The sequence below is a fragment of the Ipomoea triloba genome, chromosome 14, assembly GCF_003576645.1.
Source record: "Ipomoea triloba cultivar NCNSP0323 chromosome 14, ASM357664v1".
In the NCBI taxonomy this organism is placed as follows: Eukaryota; Viridiplantae; Streptophyta; class Magnoliopsida; order Solanales; family Convolvulaceae; genus Ipomoea; species Ipomoea triloba.
The window spans coordinates 13,660,512-13,681,881 of record NC_044929.1 but is presented as its reverse complement, the minus strand read 5'-3'; the positions used below and the strand labels follow the sequence as shown (position 1 = coordinate 13,681,881).

General features: G+C 35.1%; 1 protein-coding gene, 1 long non-coding RNA gene and 2 other non-coding genes across 4 annotated transcripts; 1 reads left to right on the top strand and 3 right to left on the bottom strand.

Annotated features, from left to right (window-relative positions):
* Positions 1-6,330: 6,330 nt before the first annotated feature.
* On the bottom strand, positions 6,331-6,402 carry TRNAM-CAU. The gene has a single exon. It is a non-coding gene; the product is annotated as a tRNA-Met (tRNA).
* A 2,013-nt stretch (positions 6,403-8,415) lies between these two features.
* On the bottom strand, positions 8,416-8,488 carry TRNAA-UGC. Its single transcript has one exon. It is a non-coding gene; the product is annotated as a tRNA-Ala (tRNA).
* A 1,921-nt stretch (positions 8,489-10,409) lies between these two features.
* Positions 10,410-12,078, top strand: LOC116003983 (protein FAR1-RELATED SEQUENCE 7-like). The gene is made up of 3 exons (XM_031243926.1): positions 10,410-10,612; positions 11,018-11,586; positions 11,642-12,078. Exons 1-3 carry the CDS (start codon positions 10,410-10,412, stop codon positions 12,076-12,078), a joined length of 1,209 nt encoding a protein of 402 aa, XP_031099786.1.
* Positions 12,079-12,701: 623 nt separating this feature from the next.
* On the bottom strand, positions 12,702-13,183 carry LOC116004409. Its single transcript, XR_004094794.1, has 2 exons — positions 13,030-13,183; positions 12,702-12,941 (listed from the first exon to the last, which is right to left on the bottom strand). It is a non-coding gene; the product is annotated as an uncharacterized LOC116004409 (long non-coding RNA).
* Positions 13,184-21,370: the final 8,187 nt, after the last annotated feature.

Below are 21,370 nucleotides of genomic sequence, written 5' to 3'. Positions count from 1 at the left end.
TTTTAATTAATTAACTAATATTGTCTGCCATATTGGTGGATATTTGTTTGATATGACTGTTGACAATTTGTTTTTTGAATGTATGACTGTTGAATATATATGGTGCTCAATGTTTATGGTTGTTAATGATAGATTGTTTTGATACATTGACTATATATCAAAATTTAGTTTTATGAATTTAGTGCATATGTTTTTGTCTTTCAGAGCATATTTTTATCACTATGAGTGCATTTTTAATAGCAAATCAAATAAATCTTAATAGATTGATATTAGTTTTTTATGTAATAAAGTCTATGTGTTTTTAGATGACATTGTTTTGTCTCACAGTGCACATTATTTGGCCGTACAGTGCACATCGTTTGGCCTTATAGTGCACATTATTATGCCATATAGAGCACAATTATTTAGTGCATAATTTTTATTTTTGTAGTGCACATTGTTGTGCCTAGTAGTGCACATTTTTCTACCTAACAGTGCACATTGTCCAGTCTTACAGTTCACACTATTAACCATCTCAAATGTTAGTTTTATGCTTATAGTGCATATTATTGTGCCATACAGAGCACAATTATGTGCCTTCCAATGCACATTCTTATAGCTAATAAAATAAAATTGCATAGACTTCATATTATTTTTCCTTATTATTTCAGTGCATATTTTTTATTCTTGTAGTGCACATTGTTGTGTCTAGTAATGCACATTTTCAACCTAATAGTACACATTGTTCAGTCTTAACGTTCACACTATTAACCATCTCGAATGTTAGTTTTATACTTATTACGGACAATGTTGTGCCATACAGAGTACAAGTATGTGTATTCCGGTGCACATTCTTATAGCTAATCAAATAAAATTGCATAGACTTCATATTATTTTTCCCTATTACTTACAGAGCATATTTTTTATTCTTGTAGTGCACATTGGTGTGCCTAGCAGTGCATATTTTTTGGCCTTGTTAAGCACATTATTTTAATATAAAAAGGAACAGATAAGGAAAATAGTCAATCATCTTTTTAAAATGTTGTAATGCATATTGTTTGGTCTTACAAAATAGGAAAATAGTCAATCCTCTTCGTCTACTAAATCTTTTCTAAGTGGACAGTTCTACTATCATGTCGGTTGACATTTTCTAAATAAATATCACATGTATGACATTTTTTCTTAAACCTTTCTTTGATGCATCAATTGCTAACTCATTCTTCCCTTTCATACACTTATCATTGCCCTTGTTTTTTGCTTTCCTTAGTGGAAGATTATAGATCTCAGAAGGCTTAGATGACTCACAATAAGACTTTATAACTGCCTTCTTGCTATGATTAGGGGATAAATTAGCTTGTCCTGACATCAATAGCAATTTTTGCTCTTTAATAACTCGTGCAAATTGCCAAGGACCTTGTGGTCCAGTGGCATCAAACCCTTCTCTTTATACGGGAGGTGGTTCGAGCCTTAGTGGAAGCAATACTGACTCTTGTGCTTCAATAGGTTGAGAAAGTAGTTATGAACAGATACTGCATTCTAATAGAGTTAGTAGTATTCAAAAAAAAAAATAACTCGTGCAAATTCAATCAATTTATCTATTTTTTGTTTCTTCTGCTAGAGCAATACAACACTACACATCACCCCACAATTGTGCCAACAACACCTTCCTCTCATCCATGCTTGGACCTTGATCAAAACTGACACCATCAATATGGAAGATAGGCTTTAAAGACGCATCATTAGTCCATCGATTCAGCACATATTTCAAAGGGATTTTCTCAAAGTTCACATCCTTAAAAACGATAAAAATGTGGCTACACAACAATCCAATTCTTTCAAACATCTTGCAACTACAAACAACTTTTGTTTTAGCTACATTGTGCTCCATAGTAAATTTTATATCACTCACATCTTTGATTTCATAATACATTATGCTATGCCACCATCTTCTCGAACATTCAAAACTCAACAATTAAAACATGTTGTGCATATTTCCTTATGGATATCATAGAAAATAGACAGTGTGTATACAATTGAAGCATGTTTTTCAATTGGTAAAGGTGTTTTCATTTCTAGGATGTTCCCCTCACTATCACTTGTAAGTTTTGCATGACTGTGTCATTGTGAGTCCAAAGCACGCTCAAACTGCATATAAAATTGGACAACACTAGACAGAGGTGTAGTAAATCGACTAAACACACCTTTTTCACATTCCGAGCATGACGTAGTCCTTAATAAACCAGCCATAAGAACATTTCTGAAATAGGCTGGTATCCAAAATATGTGCAACTCAAACTCATTTGTGCAAACCAGTTGTTATTAACTAAATCAAACTCTTCCATGATTGATTTCCATTCATTCTCAAACTCAGGAGGTTCTAAGTATGAGCTCCACACAATAGAGTTCAATTTCTTCCTAAAACATCATTCTTACTTAGCGCAGAACTAACATTTTCACCCACCTTGCAGATAATGTGCCACATGCAAAATCGATGCTTAGCTTCCTTAAATACTGTTGGAATTGCATGTCTCATTGCTGGATCTTGATCAATAACGATTATTCTTGGCTCTGCACCCATTGTCTTCTTGAAGTGTTTAAATAATCAAACATATGATGCAATGTCCTCTTTCGTCAATAATCCAGTGGCAAATGTTATGCTTTTCTTGTGGTTATCAATCCCCCTGTGAACGGTGTAAAAACCATATTGTACCTATGATAGACGCCAAAAGTACCTAGCTATTTGGGATTAATTAAGGAAGAATTTTTGCCAAACGAAAGTTTTAAAAGACGCAATCTACGTATTTTCATGTTATTATGACTAACAATTGCGAAAGGGCCAAAGACCTTGTGGTCAAGTGGCACCCGGTGTCCCAATTAACACTCTCACATGGATGATGGGAGTGGGTTCGAGCCTCAGTGGAGGCAATTGTTGACTCGTTGTGCTTCATTAGGTTGAGAAAGTAGCTATGAACAGATACTACATTGTAACAGAGTCAGTAGTACTAAAAAAAGAAAAGAGCAAACCTGAACAGATACTACATTGTAACAGAGTCAGTAGTACTAAAAAAAGAAAAGAGCAAACCTGAACTTGGGACACGCAAAAGGCCAACACGAAGACAGCATATCTATGCGAACGAAGAAACCTCCGTCCACGTCCACGACCCCAACCACGCGTGTGGCATGTGGCATGCGTGGACTGATTCCAGTACGCATCCACGCGTGTGGATCACGTGGACTGGCACGAGAACCCTGCGCGAAGTTTTAGTATAAAAGGGACATTTCAGCTTGGAGTTAGGGGACACTTGCAAAATTTCCATTTTCTCACTTTTAGGTTAGGGTTAGATAGGATTGGTGAGAGCAAGGAGAACTTCTTGGAGAGGAGAATCTTGGATCCATATAGATTGGAATTCCTCTTGGGTACACTATTTTATTGTTATTGGATTTCTCTTTGAATTTCTTCCTTGAATTTTCACTTTTCCTAAAGTTATTTGCTTTTTGCTTTGATCTTGTAAATATGTCTTACTCTTTGAATGATATGATGTTATTGAAGCCTATGAAGGGCTAGACTTTAGGGTAGGGGCTAGGAAGAATGGAGATTTTGTGTTCATAGTCTATAATGTTGAATGAGTTTTGATTCCTTTGGGATTATTGAAAGTGTGTGTATGCTTTTTTATGTTCTTGTTGGATCGAGGGCCCCGATCACTTCAAGGTTCTAGGATCATTCCTTTGGCGAGATATCGCAAAGGGATGAGAGCCCATTGTGCACGTCTCCCGCCCTCAATCTGAGAAGATGAGGTCCGGAGGGAACTTGTAGGCAAAGTGTTTGATAATATTCCCCAACTGACTGAGGATTGGGAGCTTGAGTGTGACGCCACTCAGGACCGTGTTCCGAGCTCCTTCAATCATATCCCAAGGGAAATCGAATCTCTCCCGTATGCATTGAAACAATCTCCATGATATTCTAGCCCCCATCCGCCTTTACTTCATATTTATTTCTTAAGTTCACCCAACCTTGCACTCTCATTATCATGTTTCACTACACTCTATATTCTCTACTCTTGTGTTGTCTAAACTATAAAAGATAGGAAACTCACATTCTCCAATTTGCCATCCACGAGAGACACGACACTCGGGGAGCTTAAGACTCTTCGTTTTAACACAACCCTTCACTTTTATCCACATAACACCTCACCACTACATTGCAATCTTGTCAACCTACAAAATATAATATTTAAGGCAAGACACATAAAAAATGCTCAGCAAGTGATAAAATTGAGCTCTGGAAGGCAATAAAATAGGCACTATAATCTCTGTTAACAATGTGCTATGTAAGGCAAACAATGTGCTCTACAGGGTCAAATAATGTGCTCTATATGGCCAAACAATGTGCTATGTATGACCAAGCAATGGTATATATAAGAATTAAAGTAAATGTATGTGCATGATGTTAAGCTAACCTACTAGTTTGATACGTTGCATCAAAAGATACTACATCTCCAAAACAACCAAAATTCTTCCTTGAAATTGGATCTGCCTAGAAAAGCTTGCACAAGTGCTCATCTTCATCAATCTCATAGGCAAAATAAAATGTTTCACACACCTCCTCTTTCTTAAAAAAAATTATTCACAATCATCTTTCCATCAACACCTATTATATACGCTCTAATTTCCATGTTGAAGTTCTTAAAGTAAACATTCGTTGAACCTACATTGGAAAAGTCTCCCACCATCTCCTTATACAAGTTAAATGATTTTGTTAGCCCAATATTTGCTCGTGCACAATTTGTAGTGAATTTTTTATGTCCAACATCAATGTTTCTATTGACCTTTAGAAACTGTTTTGCTAGGACTGATGGCATACAATGGTTATGTCTTTCCTCAAACTGTTTAACAACATAACCAAAATTTCCTATGAATTTAAATACAATTCTAGCTTTGCAACCTGTTCTATTTGAGACTCTTATCTTCATTGTAATCGAAGAATTTGTTGCTTTATATACATTCAATTTAGACCTAACAAATAACCATATAAATAAGCTTTGTTTCGTTATCAATTTTAGAATTTTCATTAATACTGTTGCACTCCGAGGGAAAGAGTCCAACGCTTTAATAGGCTTAACAAATATGGGGTAAGGCAAGGATTGTATATCCCCATTCTTTCCTAAAGTGAATTGGAACACTCTTAGCTTTAATTTTTTTTGGATTAACGAGGTAAACCCACTCTTGACTGTGTGAGTAGTGAGTAAACCCCCGCCCTATGACCCTAGCCGGCAATCTTAACTTTTATTTTTCATTTCACTCTAGGTTGTTTGAAAATTTTAAATCTTATGCCCAATTTTCCCTTTGAATCTATGCTTCACTTTTTATCATTGATTCATTCTTAATTTTAAAAACTTGTTCAAGATTTAGGCCCTGTTTGGTAAAATAGTTAGCTTATCATCCAATTTTAGCTTATTTAACCACAATTAGCTGTTTGACTTGGTTAAAAAAAATCAATATAAGTGTTTGGTTAATAAACTTTTTGTAATTCCATCCAAAATGATAAAATTCAAAAAGATCCTCAAAGCAATTTTTTCAATTAGTTTTTTGAAAAAAGAAAGTATACCAAACAGCTATCATCTAACGGCTAATTTACCAAATACCTTTCTACAATCAACTAATGTTATCAACAAGTCATTCCCTCTAACACAATCAGGTAACAGATATCAACTAACAACCATTTACCAAATAGGGCCTTAAGATGGAATTTTCTTTTCCAGAAAAAGCATTTGATTACTGGTGCATAAATTTCATAATGACTAAATGTAGACAATATTACATTGTTAACCAGCGAAAATCCCTTTTCTTTTGGATATTGTAATCAATTTAGAGGTAGCGAGGGAGTTGAGCTTCAAAGTGATTTGATTTCGTGAGAACTGTTTTCAGTTTTCTCCCGATATTTGGAGGCAATCCAAGGAATATACCCGCCCGAGGCAATCCAAGGAATATACCCGCCCGAGGCAATCCAAGGAATATACCCGCCCGTATTTGGAGGCAACCCAAGGAAAATACCCGCGTATAATCTGAGGCAAATTAGAAATGCAGTTCATTTTTAATATATTAAAAGTACATTATTTGTGTACTAAATATACACTAGTACTTATTTGATAAAGTTACGTGGTTCGTAAATTACACCAATTATTAACTCAGTTATTAGGCTCCACTTAGTTGTGTGGAGATGCGGGGGATTGAACCTAGTACCCCTCTCGCATGCAAGGCGAGCACTCTACCATTTGAGCTACATCCCTAGCTCTAGCATTTGAGCTACATCTAATAGAGGAAGATATATTTTAAAAAAGACAAAAGCGACTATATCAGAGCCAGGTTTCGATCCTGGGACCTGTGGGTTATGGGCCCACCACGCTTCCGCTGCGCCACTCTGATTTTGCTCTTTTCTTTAACTATTATATAGTTATTTAATTTGGTGAAGTATTTATCATTTGCATCCGATTTGGTTGTGAAGGTAAACGCAATTACTAAACTAATCATTTAATTATTACGGAATAAATATTTATTACTTGAGATAAAGTTGATAACTTCATTGAAGAGTCCCATAAAAAAACAAATAAATAATTTCACATTACAAGTATTTGTAACTTGAATTCCATATTTCCACTGCTAATGTTAGGAAAATGCTTTGTTAAACTCTAATACACATGATAATGTGTCTATCTTGAGTTTTACTTGTACAACAATTTTAGATCAATTAGTACATATTTTTTATGTAATTATATCATCATAAAATTATTTTAAAATAACATCGAATAAGGTCAAATGTTAAATTTTGACAATAATATACATATTAATCCTTACAATAGTGCACTTTAAGGAGAAGCCTTGCCTAAATTAATTTCTTTCTCTCTTTCTTTTTCGTTTACTTACATTTGCACGGGATGAAATTAATGCACTTGAATTTTAGTCATTTATGGAGCAATTATCTCAAAAGTATTGTTGCATTCTATATAATATTTCATTATTTCAAACATTTGTATGTAAGGCGTCATACAATGACATTTTCACTATGTGTATCAACATAATTAAAAACTCTCGGTCACATCCACAAAATAGGTGTGCAGACAATATATCTATAATACATGATTGTTACGTCTCAATCTACACATTTTTCACAACCCTCAAAAGGGTTTTTAAAGTTTACTAGATGCAAATATTGTAGGGTTTGTATAGCCCATATTTCTATAATTTGTAGTTTATTTAGGCTCTTTTCTCTTCCACGCATAGACAAAAAGTTGCAGACTTTTTGTTTTTTTTTAAACTTAAAATATGATTCAAAAAGTGAATAATAGACACATCGTTCTAGATCTTTCTCAAACCAAGACACCAAAACACCATCTTGCTGTGAAAATTTAGTTCAAGCCAATAAATAACCATATAAATAAGCTTTGTTTCGTTATCAATTTTAGAATTTTCATTAATACTGTTGTACTCCGAGGGAAGGAGTCCAACGCTTTAATAGGCTTAACAAATATGGGGTAAGGCAAGGATTGTATATCCCTATTCTTTCCTAAAGTGAACTGGTACTCTTTTAGCTTTTACTTTTTTGCATCTATGCACAATTTTCCCTTTGAATCTATGCTTCACTTTTTATCATTGATTCATTCTTAATTTTAAAAACTTGTTCAAGATTTAGGCCCTGTTTGGTAAAATAGTTAGCTTATCATCCAATTTTAGCTTATTTAACCACAATTAGCTGTTTCACTTGGTTAAAAAAGTCAATATAAGTGTTTGGTTAATAAACTTTTTGTAATTCCATCCAAAATGATAAAATTCAAAAAGATCCACAAAGCAATTTTTTCAATTAGTTTTTTGAAAAAAGAAAGTATACCAAATAGCTATCATCTAACGGCTAATTTACCAAATACCTTTCTACAATCAACTAATGTTATAAACAAGTCATTCCCTCTAACACAATCAGGTAACAGATATCAACTAACAACCATTTACCAAATAGGGCCTTAAGATGGAATTTTCTTTTCCAGAAAAAAGCATTTGATTACTGGTGCATAAATTTCATAATGACTAAATGTAGACAATATTACATTGTTAACCAGCGAAAATCCCTTTTCTTTTGGATATTGTAATCAATTTAGAGGTAGCGAGGGAGTTGAGCTTCAAAGTGATTTGATTTCGTGAAAACTGTTTTAAGTTTTCTCCCGATATTTGGAGGTAATCGAAGGAACATACTAGCCCGTATTTGGAGGCAACCCAGGGAAAATACCCGCGCATAATCTGAGGCAAATTAGAAATGCAGTTCATTTTTAATATATTAAAAGTACATTATTTGTGTACTTAATATACACTAGTACTTATTTGATAAAGTTACGTGGTTCGTAAATTACACTAATTATTAACTCAGTTATTAGGCTCCACTTAGTTGTGTGGAGATGCGGGGGATCGAACCTCGTACCTCTCGCATGCAAAGCGAGCGCTCTACCATTTGAGCTACATCCCCTAGCTCTAGCATTTGAGCTACATCTAATAGAGGAAGATATATTTTAAAAAAGACAAAAGCGACTCTATTAGAGCCAGGTTTCGATCCTGGAACCTGTGGGTTATGGGCCCACCACGCTTCCGCTGCGCCACTCTGATTATGGCAAATTATACCATGCACCGTGGTGGACGTAGCATTGTGCACCAGGAATCAAAACAGCGTCGTATTGTCCTTTAGCCAGTAAGTGGACGTTATTTTGGGAATCACGTCCGTTTCCTCTGTTAACTTCCTAATATAAAAAAAAAAAAGAAATAGTGAATTTGAATTGTTTGTGTTGTGGCGGTTATGGCGATNAAAGAAATAGTGAATTTGAATTGTTTGTGTTGTGGCGGTTATGGCGATCTTCTTCTCCGATTTGTGAACTCACGAATAACAAATATACAGTCGTAGCTCTTGGATTCTCAGACATTAGGATATGCAAGGCGTCAATTCGCAGCAGGAGGTGGTTGCGACTGAAGAACTCGATGATCCGGTTGGATTGGCTATTTCAGGCGATCGTAATCCAGGTTTTTTATGTTTGATTTTGTGATTTTGTTTGTGTTTATGAAAATCATTGAATTCGTATGCTTTGATTCGTGTGTTTTGATTATATGATACTGGTTTTAGGATTGTTTTATGATATAACTATGCGATTGGAAGGGTAGAAGATGAGTTTTGTGTATTTGTGTGGATATTATGTGTATTCTTTTAATGAACTGTGAGTATTTCAAGCAACGTTTCTGTGTATTCATTGTAGTTGTATGTAAAACAGAGGTGTATTGTGTTTTGTTTATCGAATGTCAGTCTGGTGGATTTTTGTGTGTTTTTGTGAATATTTTGTGTATTCTTTGAATTCAATATGTGTATTGTGGTCAGAGAGTTTGTGTATTCATGTTAGTTGTAATGTAAACACAAGGTGATGTGTGTTTTGTATTTTGGTTTTCCAATATTCTGTGTATTCTAGTTACACACTATGTGTATTGTAGGCATGTATTCTGTGTATTGACTGTAGGGGTACTTAAACATTGTGTTTTTGCAGCTGATCAAGACTTGTTAGGGGTGTCAGTGAGTTTTATTGATGAAGCATATGAGGTTTATAATGATTATGCTTTCAGGCTAGGTTTTAGTGTGAGGAGGGGTTAGCAAAGATATAGTGCTGGTACAAAACAATTGAAGATGAAGGAGTTTAATTGTTCAAAGTCTGGGTTTAAAAGGGTTTTAAGAAAGGGAAGTTATTTAAAAGTTGATGTACGGACAGATTGTCGTGCATATGTTCAATTTGATTTAGATGGGAATGGGATGTGGACTGTGACAAAGCACCAGAAGCTTCATAATCATGAGTTTGTTCCACCGACCAAGAGTTATCTTCTACGGTCACATAGATAAGTGTCTAGAAATCATCTTTCCTACCTAAAGGATTTGAAGAAGAGCGGTGTTTCTGTGGCTGATGGTTTACGGTTTCTTAAAACACAATCAGGGGGGTCACCACTCGTTGGTTTTACAAGCAAGGGTGCATATAACTCGCTGTGCACTGATGTATTGAACAATTTGGATGGAACCGACTCAAACACATTAATTGAAATATTTAGACAAAGGCAGTCAAGTGAAAAGGATTTTTTCTTTGATTTCGAAGTGGATGATGAGTCAAGGTTGTGCAGCTTTTTTTTGGAGAGATGGGAAAATGATGCGAGACTATGAATTGTTTGGAGATTTGTTAGTTCACGATACGACGTATCGTACTAACAAATATGATATGATTTGTGGTCCATTCGTTGGTATGAACCATCACTGTATGAACGTCATGTTTGGATGTGGTTTTTTGTTGAACGAGAGGATTGAGTCGTTCGTTTGGTTGTTTAGGTCATTTTTAAGATCAATGAATGAGAAAAGTCCCCAAAGTATAATGACCGATCAATGCGCTGCCATAGCTGCTGCTATTTCCCAAGTTTTTCCAACCTCAAGACATCACCTATGTATATGGCATATCGGTGAGAATTCAAAGAAGCACATCAAGGGACTAAGAAATCAAAAAGATTTTCTAGACATATTCAATTGTCTGTTGAAACATACCGATACAGAGGCAGAGTTTGAGCTTTACTGGACAAGGTATGCTTTCATTAAACATTTTGTCTATTGGTGATGGTATTTATGTTTATTTAGTTATAGTATTCTGTGTATTATATTTTTTCCAATTGCTTGCATTAGTATACAGAGTTGGCAATTCTCACCCAGATTATGTGTATTCTCTTGATATATTCTGAGTATTGTAGTGTTAGAGTATGTTTATTCTATTGATTCTGTGCTTTTATTCCCATGCCTTCATATCTGATAATACTCCTCTTGTATTCTGTGTATTCAATTGAATAATTCTGTGTATTTGTATATGAGAGTCTGTGTATGCATTATAGTATATGAATAAGTGTAGTTAATATATATGTTATGGTATTTCAGGATGGTCACAACATACAAATGCCATAATAATTCTTGGATTGAAAAGTTGTATCAATGTAGAGAAAAATGGTGCCCTGCATTTAACAAAGATTATTTTTCTGGTGGTATTTTATCTTCACAAAGGAGTGAAACCACAAATCACTCTATTTCTAGAAGGTTATCCAAGACTGCTGGGCTATGTGATTTCTATAGCTCCTTTGTTGGTGTTGTTTCGGAGTGGAGGAGTAGAGAGAACGGGGAAGATGTCCGGTGTTCCCAAGGTGTACCTACAATGGCTATGGATCACATTAAGATTCTTTCACACGCTAGGGATATTTATACGATTGAGATATATTACTTGTTCGAAGAGCAGTTTTTGAAAGGGGCATCATGCTATCAAGAGTGTGTTCAATTTGAAGGTGGTGTGTATAAGTATCACTTCTGGAGGCCGGAGGTTGATATTATTAGGCATGAAGTGATTTTTAACGTTAGAGAGTTAGATATTTGGTGCAGTTGCAAGCTGTTCACTGAAACCGGGATCTTATGTTGTCACTGTTTACGCATTTTAAACGTGCATTGTGTGTCTGAAGTTCCAAATAAATATATTCTGAAGAGATGGACTAAAAGAGTTTTGGAAGACGAGAATGCTGGTATGATCCCCCCCATCTCAGTGCTTTAATGTTCCCTCTTCTGTTTGGACTTTAGAGATCACTAGGAAATTTCAGAAGTTGGTTGTTTATTGCCAAGAAAACAGCGAAGCACGCAAAATTTTTGAGCAAGCAGTGTTAGATGCCAAGAGAAAAGTTGAAGATGAGTATGGCCCTATTTTCTTCGAAGGTGAAGATTGTGATGTGGAATCGTCGAGCGGTGTTATAAAGGATCCATCAAACATGCGGTTGAAAGGGTTACGCAATAGGAGGGTGACTAGTGTGATTGAAAAGAAATACAAGAAAGCAAGGGGTCGAAAGCAGCTTGCTCATATAGCTGTATCTAAAACAAAATCGGTGGGGCAGTCTCAAGTTGAAGATGCTATTTCTAATATTGCTGGTAATGGATATCTGGTGCATCCAATGTCTGGAGGTTCAACTTTTTGTCATTTTAGGTCAAATGCAAATCAAGAGGACAATCAGAGTGTGTCTTAATGTCTGTATGCATTCAAATGATATAGGTTGATTTCTGAGTAGGTTTTTGTTTGTTAGTTTTGTTTTTTCAAGATATGCAGTGGTACTTTTTATACACAAAATTATTACAAGTAATACACATACTGTTTCCGCAAGATACACAGAATTATTTACCACAACAACAGAAACCATTTGGTGTTATTTCTTTATATTGCACTCTGTAATACACAGAGTGATACTATGCAATACACAGAACAGTACTGCCGAATACACAGAATATGAATTGCACTCTGTAATATGTTTTTAGAGTTAGAAGACAAAGGTGGAAGCCAGGGTTTAGCATTAGGGTTTAGGGTTTAGCACCCAGTACTAGGTATACATATATATTTTTGAATACACAGAGTTGAAGTCAATAATACACAGAATATTACTATGTAATACACAGAATATTATTATGTGTTATGGTTTTAGGGGTTAAGGTCTAGTCTTAGAGTTATGGGTTACCATTAACTGAATACACAGAAGGATAGCATGTAATACACATAATTTTACTGCGTAATACACAGAATATATAATTGAAGTCATTCTTAGAATAAATTTTGTAATCAACAGAATAAATTTAATAGATATGGCACCCGATAATATAAGATGTGACAAAAAGCTTTTTTTCATTTCAGAGTTAGAGTAGTTTCCAAAATAAAGAACACATCTCAGATACTTGTTTCAATTTCAGTTTACAAAAATCAACATCTTTACAAACACGGTCACTTTGATTGTTTGTATATTTCTTTGGCTGCATTTGTCACTTCTGGTAGAAGGGTATTCCATTCTGACATGAGTATGGTTGCGGCATATTTAGCTCTCAGTGATGTGAGGAATGTATTCTGCAAAAATAGAATGCAAAATTAATTAGAAATGAATTGTTAAATATTTTAATATGGAAGAAAGTTGAAAGAATATTTTTATACTTACATCTTCAGGGCCTCCAGTGAGTCCTGCATTCCAGTCTTCTATTGATGTGCCTGTGTAAATCTGCATATGCCTCATCGAGTATATGGCACAGTCTACAGCATTTTCTTCATTTTGCTAAGGCAGCTGCATGTATTGCACTCTCATTGATTTCATCTTCTTTGCAAGTGCACTCTTCTTTGTTGCGAGATACTTAGTAAAGGCAATCAACTGTAGAATATCGATATAGTTGTGTGTAATTAGTATGACAGAATACACAGAATCACAGCATGTAATACACAGAATATGTAGTCTAAGTCCTATACATAATATACTTTGTAATATACAGAATACACAGAATGAAATGTTAGAATACACAGACTCACTCAGTAAGATACACAGAATTTAATAGAGATAAGATTTCTTACTAGTTTCTCCGGACAACCTGCATACTTGTCTTGTGCTTTAATTCCTTCAGGAATAGGCCTGTTGTCAATTATTTGAAGTCTTGATGTCAAGAAATTAAAGCACATCAGGTAGAAATGTTGGTGTCGGAGGATACTGAAAAATATCTGTTAAGAGTAGTCAGAAAAAACAAATTAGTTTGTGTTATATGGACAATTCAAATGAATAATATACAGAATTTAAATAATTAAGGTATAGTTATTTTGTACTTACAAGGCTGGCATCACTTATGTCAAGAGAAATTGATTCCAGTTGGTGATCAATTGCTCCACAGAATTCTTTCAAAATGGCCTTTGAGGCAGCACTTTTACTATTTTGCAAATTTGTTGCACTTTCTAACGTCATCTGCAAAAATTTGTTTTTTTTCTTTGTTATACAATGCATTGGTATGAATACAGGAAAGAAAAAAAAATTTAGAGTAAAATGTTTACTTACAAAAACGACTTATGAGAAGGAAACCCTTTTTGGCTTGTCAATTGATCTTCGCATGTCTAGTAAACTCATCATTTGACACCAAATTTGCACAATGTTGGTAGATACATAACCGGATGCCAATGACATGAAATCATCCCGGTTAGCGACCAAATTGTTTCCCAAATAAAGCATATCACTACACAAAGTAAAATATAGATTAATCATAAGGAAATAACATGTTAAGTAATATGATGTATGTCTAGTAAAAGTTATCAAAATGGAACTTAATTCATTGAATATTGACCACCGCAAGACAAGAATGCATAGTCTGAAAAGATTTTTTGTTTAGCTGAAATGTTTGTCAGCTTTGTTCTGTTTTGTGCCCAATATGGTGAGCGTAAGGCCAGAGGAAGTTGTTTCAACTTTCTTTGTGGTCTTTTCTTTGTGTGGACATCTTCAATATCCTCTTCAAACTCTGCAAGGATGCTGTGTATACACAGAAATATAATAGTCAATACACAGAATGATAGCATGTAATACACAAAATACTACCATGTAATACACAGAATATATAGTCTAAGTGAATTACAGAATAAAAATTTTAATATACAGAATACACAGAATGAAATGTTAGAATACACAGACTCACTCAATAAGATACACAGAATATAAGCACAAGTATTAGTAAATTATAAAGTGTTATAAGCATAGATGTATACCTTTCAAATTCAATTTCAGCTGGTGTTTTTGGTGTTTCTGTCAGTGATGTTGTAGCATATGGTATTGAAGCAGATGGGGCTACTTGTTGTTGCTCTGTAGCCACTCTAGAAATATTTTCAACCAATGATTCCAACATGGTTGCTATCTCAGGAGATTTTGGAGACGCTGTTGCTTCTTTTTGTTGTTCTCTCTGTGTTGGTGGTGGTGGGGTCTTCTCCAGTGAAGGCTGGGCTGTTTTTCCTCTCGGCGATCGCCTTATTGGGGATGGGGTTGCTGTTGTTGGTGCATGCGATGTTGCTGCTGGTGATTTTGTTCTTGTTGCTGCTGCATGTGGTGGTGCTGTTGTTGCTGGTGCTGCTGCTGCTGGTGCTGTTGTTTCTGCTGGTGATGTTGTTGCTGCTTGTTGATCTTCAGAATGTGGTGGTGATGGTGTCGGAGTTAACAGCTGGAAAGAAGGTGCATGGATTTCATGAGAGATGTTCCTCATGGTTGCATAGAATGCAGCTTCAAGTTTAGCGACTGCCTCTAAGAAGCTTGGCTCGTTGAAGACATCATCAGCGACTGCCTCTAAGAAGCTTGGCTCGTTGAAGACATCATCATCGACTGCCTCTAAGAAGCTTGGCTCGTTGAAGACATCATCATCTTTTAGCTCTAAGAAGCTTGGCTCGTTGAAGACATCATCATCTTTTAGCAGGCTCTCGGGTGGGACCGGTGGGGTTGGATTTGGACTTGGTGTTGGATTGACAATGTGGGAGAAGTTGACAAAAGTGTTCTTTATGATTTCAGCTGTGTGGGAGAAGTTGACAAAAGTGTTCTTTATGATTTCAGCTGCTGAATTGTTGGTTCCAATTCCAGCCATGACTTCTTCAGCTGCTGAATTGTTGGTTCCAATTCCAGCCATGACTTCTCCAAACTCTGCAATACTAGAACTCATTTTCTTCAGGGAGTCAGTAACTCGTTGCATAGTTTCAGACTCAATTGGTTTATGAGTCACTTCCTCCTCAAGCATTGGCCTTTTATCAATCACCTTTCCTCTACCATACTTCCCTGGCTTCCTATGCATTGCAAGCGTTGCTTTAATGTCTTTTGTTGTCCATTCTCTAATGGTTGGAGGGTTCTGTGTGAGAACAAGCCCTCTGATATGGACTCAATCAAGGTAAGAAAGCTTCAAAGAATAAAAAAAAACAAAGATTAGAACAAACATTTAGTGGTTATGATCTAGGACTTATGGTTTAGTATTTAGGACTATGCACAGAGATATATAAGTGAATACACATAATGAATAACTACAATACACAGAATATTACTCAGTAATACACAGAATGTGAACATGAATACACAGAAACTTTCAACAGAGTACACATAGAATACACAGACTCAAGTAATGCATTTTATTCAATAATTTATAGAATTATAAGAATAAGTTAGTATTGCATACCATTAGGAAAGTTGCAGGGCCACTGTATGAGGAATCCTTGTTTGATTTCCAGGTCTCTACAGTGTCTAGCAGGCTCTTTATGGTGTAAGCACACCAATTCATTTCTTTGATTTTACTCACATCTTGCAGTGAGTATAGAATCCTGTAATTGCAGAAAGTGTTCTTGTAACCCCTTATCAGTGTTGTAACCACGAAGATGACAAAGTCACGCTTGAACATGTCACCATTGTCTTGTCTCTCGACAATCTTGTTTAGCATTTCAGTGGTTGTTGGGGTTCCCTTCTCTACCCCCCATCTCAGTCTCCAATCCCTGACCAAAGTGTTGAATCCTTCAGTCTCATTACTAGAAGTGCCCTCTATGACAGGGAGTTTGCCCCGCGGGAGTCCAAGTGTAGACTGTACATCATCCTCTGACAAACACAGCTCATCATCACCATCTCCAATTTCAATGGAGCATCGTTCTATGTCCATTTTCTTTAATATGTGCTTGATTAGCACACCATCACAATGAGTCAGCTTGATGTCCAGTAATGGTCCAAATCATATATCCTTTACGGCTTGATGCTGATCCTCGGTTAAACTACTGACAAGGGTGAACAACTGCTTGGGAGTTGTTCGAACAGTAAAGTATTTCTTTGTTTTTGGTTTGTCTTCTACTACTTCCATCCCCTTCTTTGTTCATTTTGTTGCAGGCTTCTTTCTCTGTTTTTTTTGCCTGTCTTCTGTTTGTGGTTTTGACGTAGCTGCATTATCTCTCTTTCTCTTTCTTCTTTGTAAGGCAGTTGCCAGGACTTGATCACTTTTATCAGAACTTTACATTGCTGTCACATAATAGAAAAAACAGAATTAACATGCTAGAATACACAGAATGACATGCTACAATACACAAAGTCTTTAACACTAATACACAGAATCTAAGCCCTAGTATCAATAACCTCAACACAACAATGTGGATAAAATGCTAGAATAAACAGAGTTAGTAAGAAGAATACACAAACACATTAACACGAATACACAAACTCATTAACAACAATACACAGAATATACTTCTCATTATTATCAATCACCAAGAATGTTGGAAACTTGGANTTCTTTATGATTTCAGCTGCTGAATTGTTGGTTCCAATTCCAGCCATGACTTCTCCAAACTCTGCAATACTAGAACTCATTTTCTTCAGGGAGTCAGTAACTCGTTGCATAGTTTCAGACTCAATTGGTTTATGAGTCACTTCCTCCTCAAGCATTGGCCTTTTATCAATCACCTTTCCTCTACCATACTTCCCTGGCTTCCTATGCATTGCAAGCGTTGCTTTAATGTCTTTTGTTGTCCATTCTCTAATGGTTGGAGGGTTCTGTGTGAGAACAAGCCCTCTGATATGGACTCAATCAAGGTAAGAAAGCTTCAAAGAATAAAAAAAAACAAAGATTAGAACAAACATTTAGTGGTTATGATCTAGGACTTATGGTTTAGTATTTAGGACTATGCACAGAGATATATAAGTGAATACACATAATGAATAACTACAATACACAGAATATTACTCAGTAATACACAGAATGTGAACATGAATACACAGAAACTTTCAACAGAGTACACATAGAATACACAGACTCAAGTAATGCATTTTATTCAATAATTTATAGAATTATAAGAATAAGTTAGTATTGCATACCATTAGGAAAGTTGCAGGGCCACTGTATGAGGAATCCTTGTTTGATTTCCAGGTCTCTACAGTGTCTAGCAGGCTCTTTATGGTGTAAGCACACCAATTCATTTCTTTGATTTTACTCACATCTTGCAGTGAGTATAGAATCCTGTAATTGCAGAAAGTGTTCTTGTAACCCCTTATCAGTGTTGTAACCACGAAGATGACAAAGTCACGCTTGAACATGTCACCATTGTCTTGTCTCTCGACAATCTTGTTTAGCATTTCAGTGGTTGTTGGGGTTCCCTTCTCTACCCCCCATCTCAGTCTCCAATCCCTGACCAAAGTGTTGAATCCTTCAGTCTCATTACTAGAAGTGCCCTCTATGACAGGGAGTTTGCCCCGCGGGAGTCCAAGTGTAGACTGTACATCATCCTCTGACAAACACAGCTCATCATCACCATCTCCAATTTCAATGGAGCATCGTTCTATGTCCATTTTCTTTAATATGTGCTTGATTAGCACACCATCACAATGAGTCAGCTTGATGTCCAGTAATGGTCCAAATCATATATCCTTTACGGCTTGATGCTGATCCTCGGTTAAACTACTGACAAGGGTGAACAACTGCTTGGGAGTTGTTCGAACAGTAAAGTATTTCTTTGTTTTTGGTTTGTCTTCTACTACTTCCATCCCCTTCTTTGTTCATTTTGTTGCAGGCTTCTTTCTCTGTTTTTTTTGCCTGTCTTCTGTTTGTGGTTTTGACGTAGCTGCATTATCTCTCTTTCTCTTTCTTCTTTGTAAGGCAGTTGCCAGGACTTGATCACTTTTATCAGAACTTTACATTGCTGTCACATAATAGAAAAAACAGAATTAACATGCTAGAATACACAGAATGACATGCTACAATACACAAAGTCTTTAACACTAATACACAGAATCTAAGCCCTAGTATCAATAACCTCAACACAACAATGTGGATAAAATGCTAGAATAAACAGAGTTAGTAAGAAGAATACACAAACACATTAACACGAATACACAAACTCATTAACAACAATACACAGAATATACTTCTCATTATTATCAATCACCAAGAATGTTGGAAACTTGGAATCAACAATGTGGGAATGGTAACATCCTAAAATGCAGACAATGACATGATATAATACATAGAGTCTTTAACAATAATACACAGAATATACTTCTCATTATTATCAATCACCAAGAATGTTGGAAACTTGGAATCAACAATGTGGGATGGTAACATTCTTGTATACACAGAATGATATGATATGCTAAAATACACAAAGTCTTTAACACTAATACATAGAATCTAAGCCTTAGTTTCAATAACCCAAATTCAACAATACGGATAAAATGCTAGAACACACAGAGTCAGTAAAAAGAATACACAAACACATTAACGCGAATACACAAACTCAATAACAATAATACACAGAATATACTTCTCATTATTATCAATCACCAAGAATGTTGGAAACTTGGAATCAACAATGTGGGAATGGTAACATCCTAAAATGCAGACAATGACATGATATAATACATAGAGTCTTTAACAATAATACACAGAATCTAAGCCCTAGTATCAATAACCTAACACAGATGTTTGATGAGGTTTAATACTGAAAATCAACAATGTGGATGAAAAAATGCTATAATATTGAGAATCAGTAAATGTTCATGCTAGAATGCGAATGCGAATGCGTATGTGATATATATACAAACATTATGTTTTTTTTTTGCACAATGTCGTTGATCAACAATGTTTGTTAAATATTTACCTTTTAGTTCCGTGTGTTCTTGATAGTCGATGAAGATGTGTATTTGTTGTTGATCAATGCGTATTTGTCCTAATGTTCTTGAGTTCTGATGTGAATCGTTTGTGTTTTGCTTTGCTTGAGAGTGTTACTTGCTTGGTGGAAGTGCAGCGGGAGTGCAGTGAGTGGAGCGCGAGAGTCGGGAGTCTTGTTAAGGAAGACTCATCGCTTATATATTTTAATTAAAAAAAAATAACGGTGATTGGATGGACTAAACGGCGTCCGTCCCATCACTTAGTAGAACGGCGTTGTTTAGTCCCACGGTGCACATTGCTATGTGCACCGTGGTGTAGGGTATAACGATTGTCTGATTTTGCTCTTTTCTTGAACTATTATATAGTTATTTAATTTGGTGAAGTATTTATCATTTGCATCCGATTTGGTTGTGAAGGTAAACGCAATTACTAAACTAATCATTTAATTATTACGGAATAAATATTTATTACTTGAGATAAAGTTGATAACTTCATTGAAGAGTCCCATAAAAAAACAAATAAATAATTTCACATTACAAGTATTTGTAACTTGAATTCCATATTTCCACTGCTAATGTTAGGAAAATGCTTTGTTAAACTCTAATACACATGATAATGTGTCTATCTTAAGTTTTGCTTGTACAACAATTTTAGATCAATTAGTACATATTTTTTATGTAAATATATCATCATAAAATTATTTTAAAATAACTTCGAATAAGGTCAAATGTTAAATTTTGACAATAATATACATATTAATCCTTACAATAGTGCACTTTAAGGAGAAGCCTTGCCTAAATTAATTTCTTTCTCTCTTTCTTTTTCGTTTACTTGCATTTGCACGGGATGAAATTAATGCACTTGAATTTTAGTCATTTATGGAGCAATTATCTCAAAAGTATTGTTGCATTCTATATAATATTTCATTATTTCAAACATTTGTATGTAAGGCGTCATACAATGACATTTTCACTATATGTATCAACATAATTGAAAACTCTCGGTCACATCCACAAAATAGGTGTGCAAACAATCTATTTATAATACATGATTGTAACGTCTCAATCTACACATTTTTCACAACCCTCAAAAGGGTTTTAAAAGTTTACTAGATGCAAATATTGTAGGGTTCGTATAGCCCATATTTCTATAATTTGTAGTTTATTTAGGCTCTTTTCTCTTGCACGCATAGACAAAAAGTTGCAGACTTTTTTTTTAACTTAAAATATGAGTTCAAAAAGTGAATAATAGCCACATCATTCTAGATCTTTATCAAACCAAGACACCAAAACACCATCTTGGTGTGAAAATTTAGTTCAAGCCAATAAATAACCATATAAATAAGCTTTGTTTCGTTATCAATTTTAGAATTTTCATTAATACTGTTGTACTCCGAGGGAAAGAGTCCAACGCTTTAATAGACTTAACAAATATGGGGTAAGGCAAGGATTGTATATCCCTATTCTTTCCTAAAGTGAACTGGTACTTTTTCAGCTTTTATTTTTGCATTTCACTCTAGGTTGTTTGAAAATTTTAAATCTTATGCACAATTTTCCCTTTGAATCTATGCTTCACTTTTTATCATTGATTCATTCTTAATTTTAAAAACTTGTTCAAGATTTAGGCCCTGTTTGGTAAAATAGTTAGCTTATCATCCAATTTTAGCTTATTTAACCACAATTAGCTGTTTCACTTGGTTAAAAAAATCAATATAAGTGTTTGGTTAATAAACTTTTTGTAACTCCATCCAAAATGATAAAATTCAAAAAGATCCTCAAAGCAATTTTTTCAATTAGTTTTTTGAAAAAAGAAAGTATACCAAACAGCTATCATCTAACGGCTAATTTACCAAATACCTTTCTACAA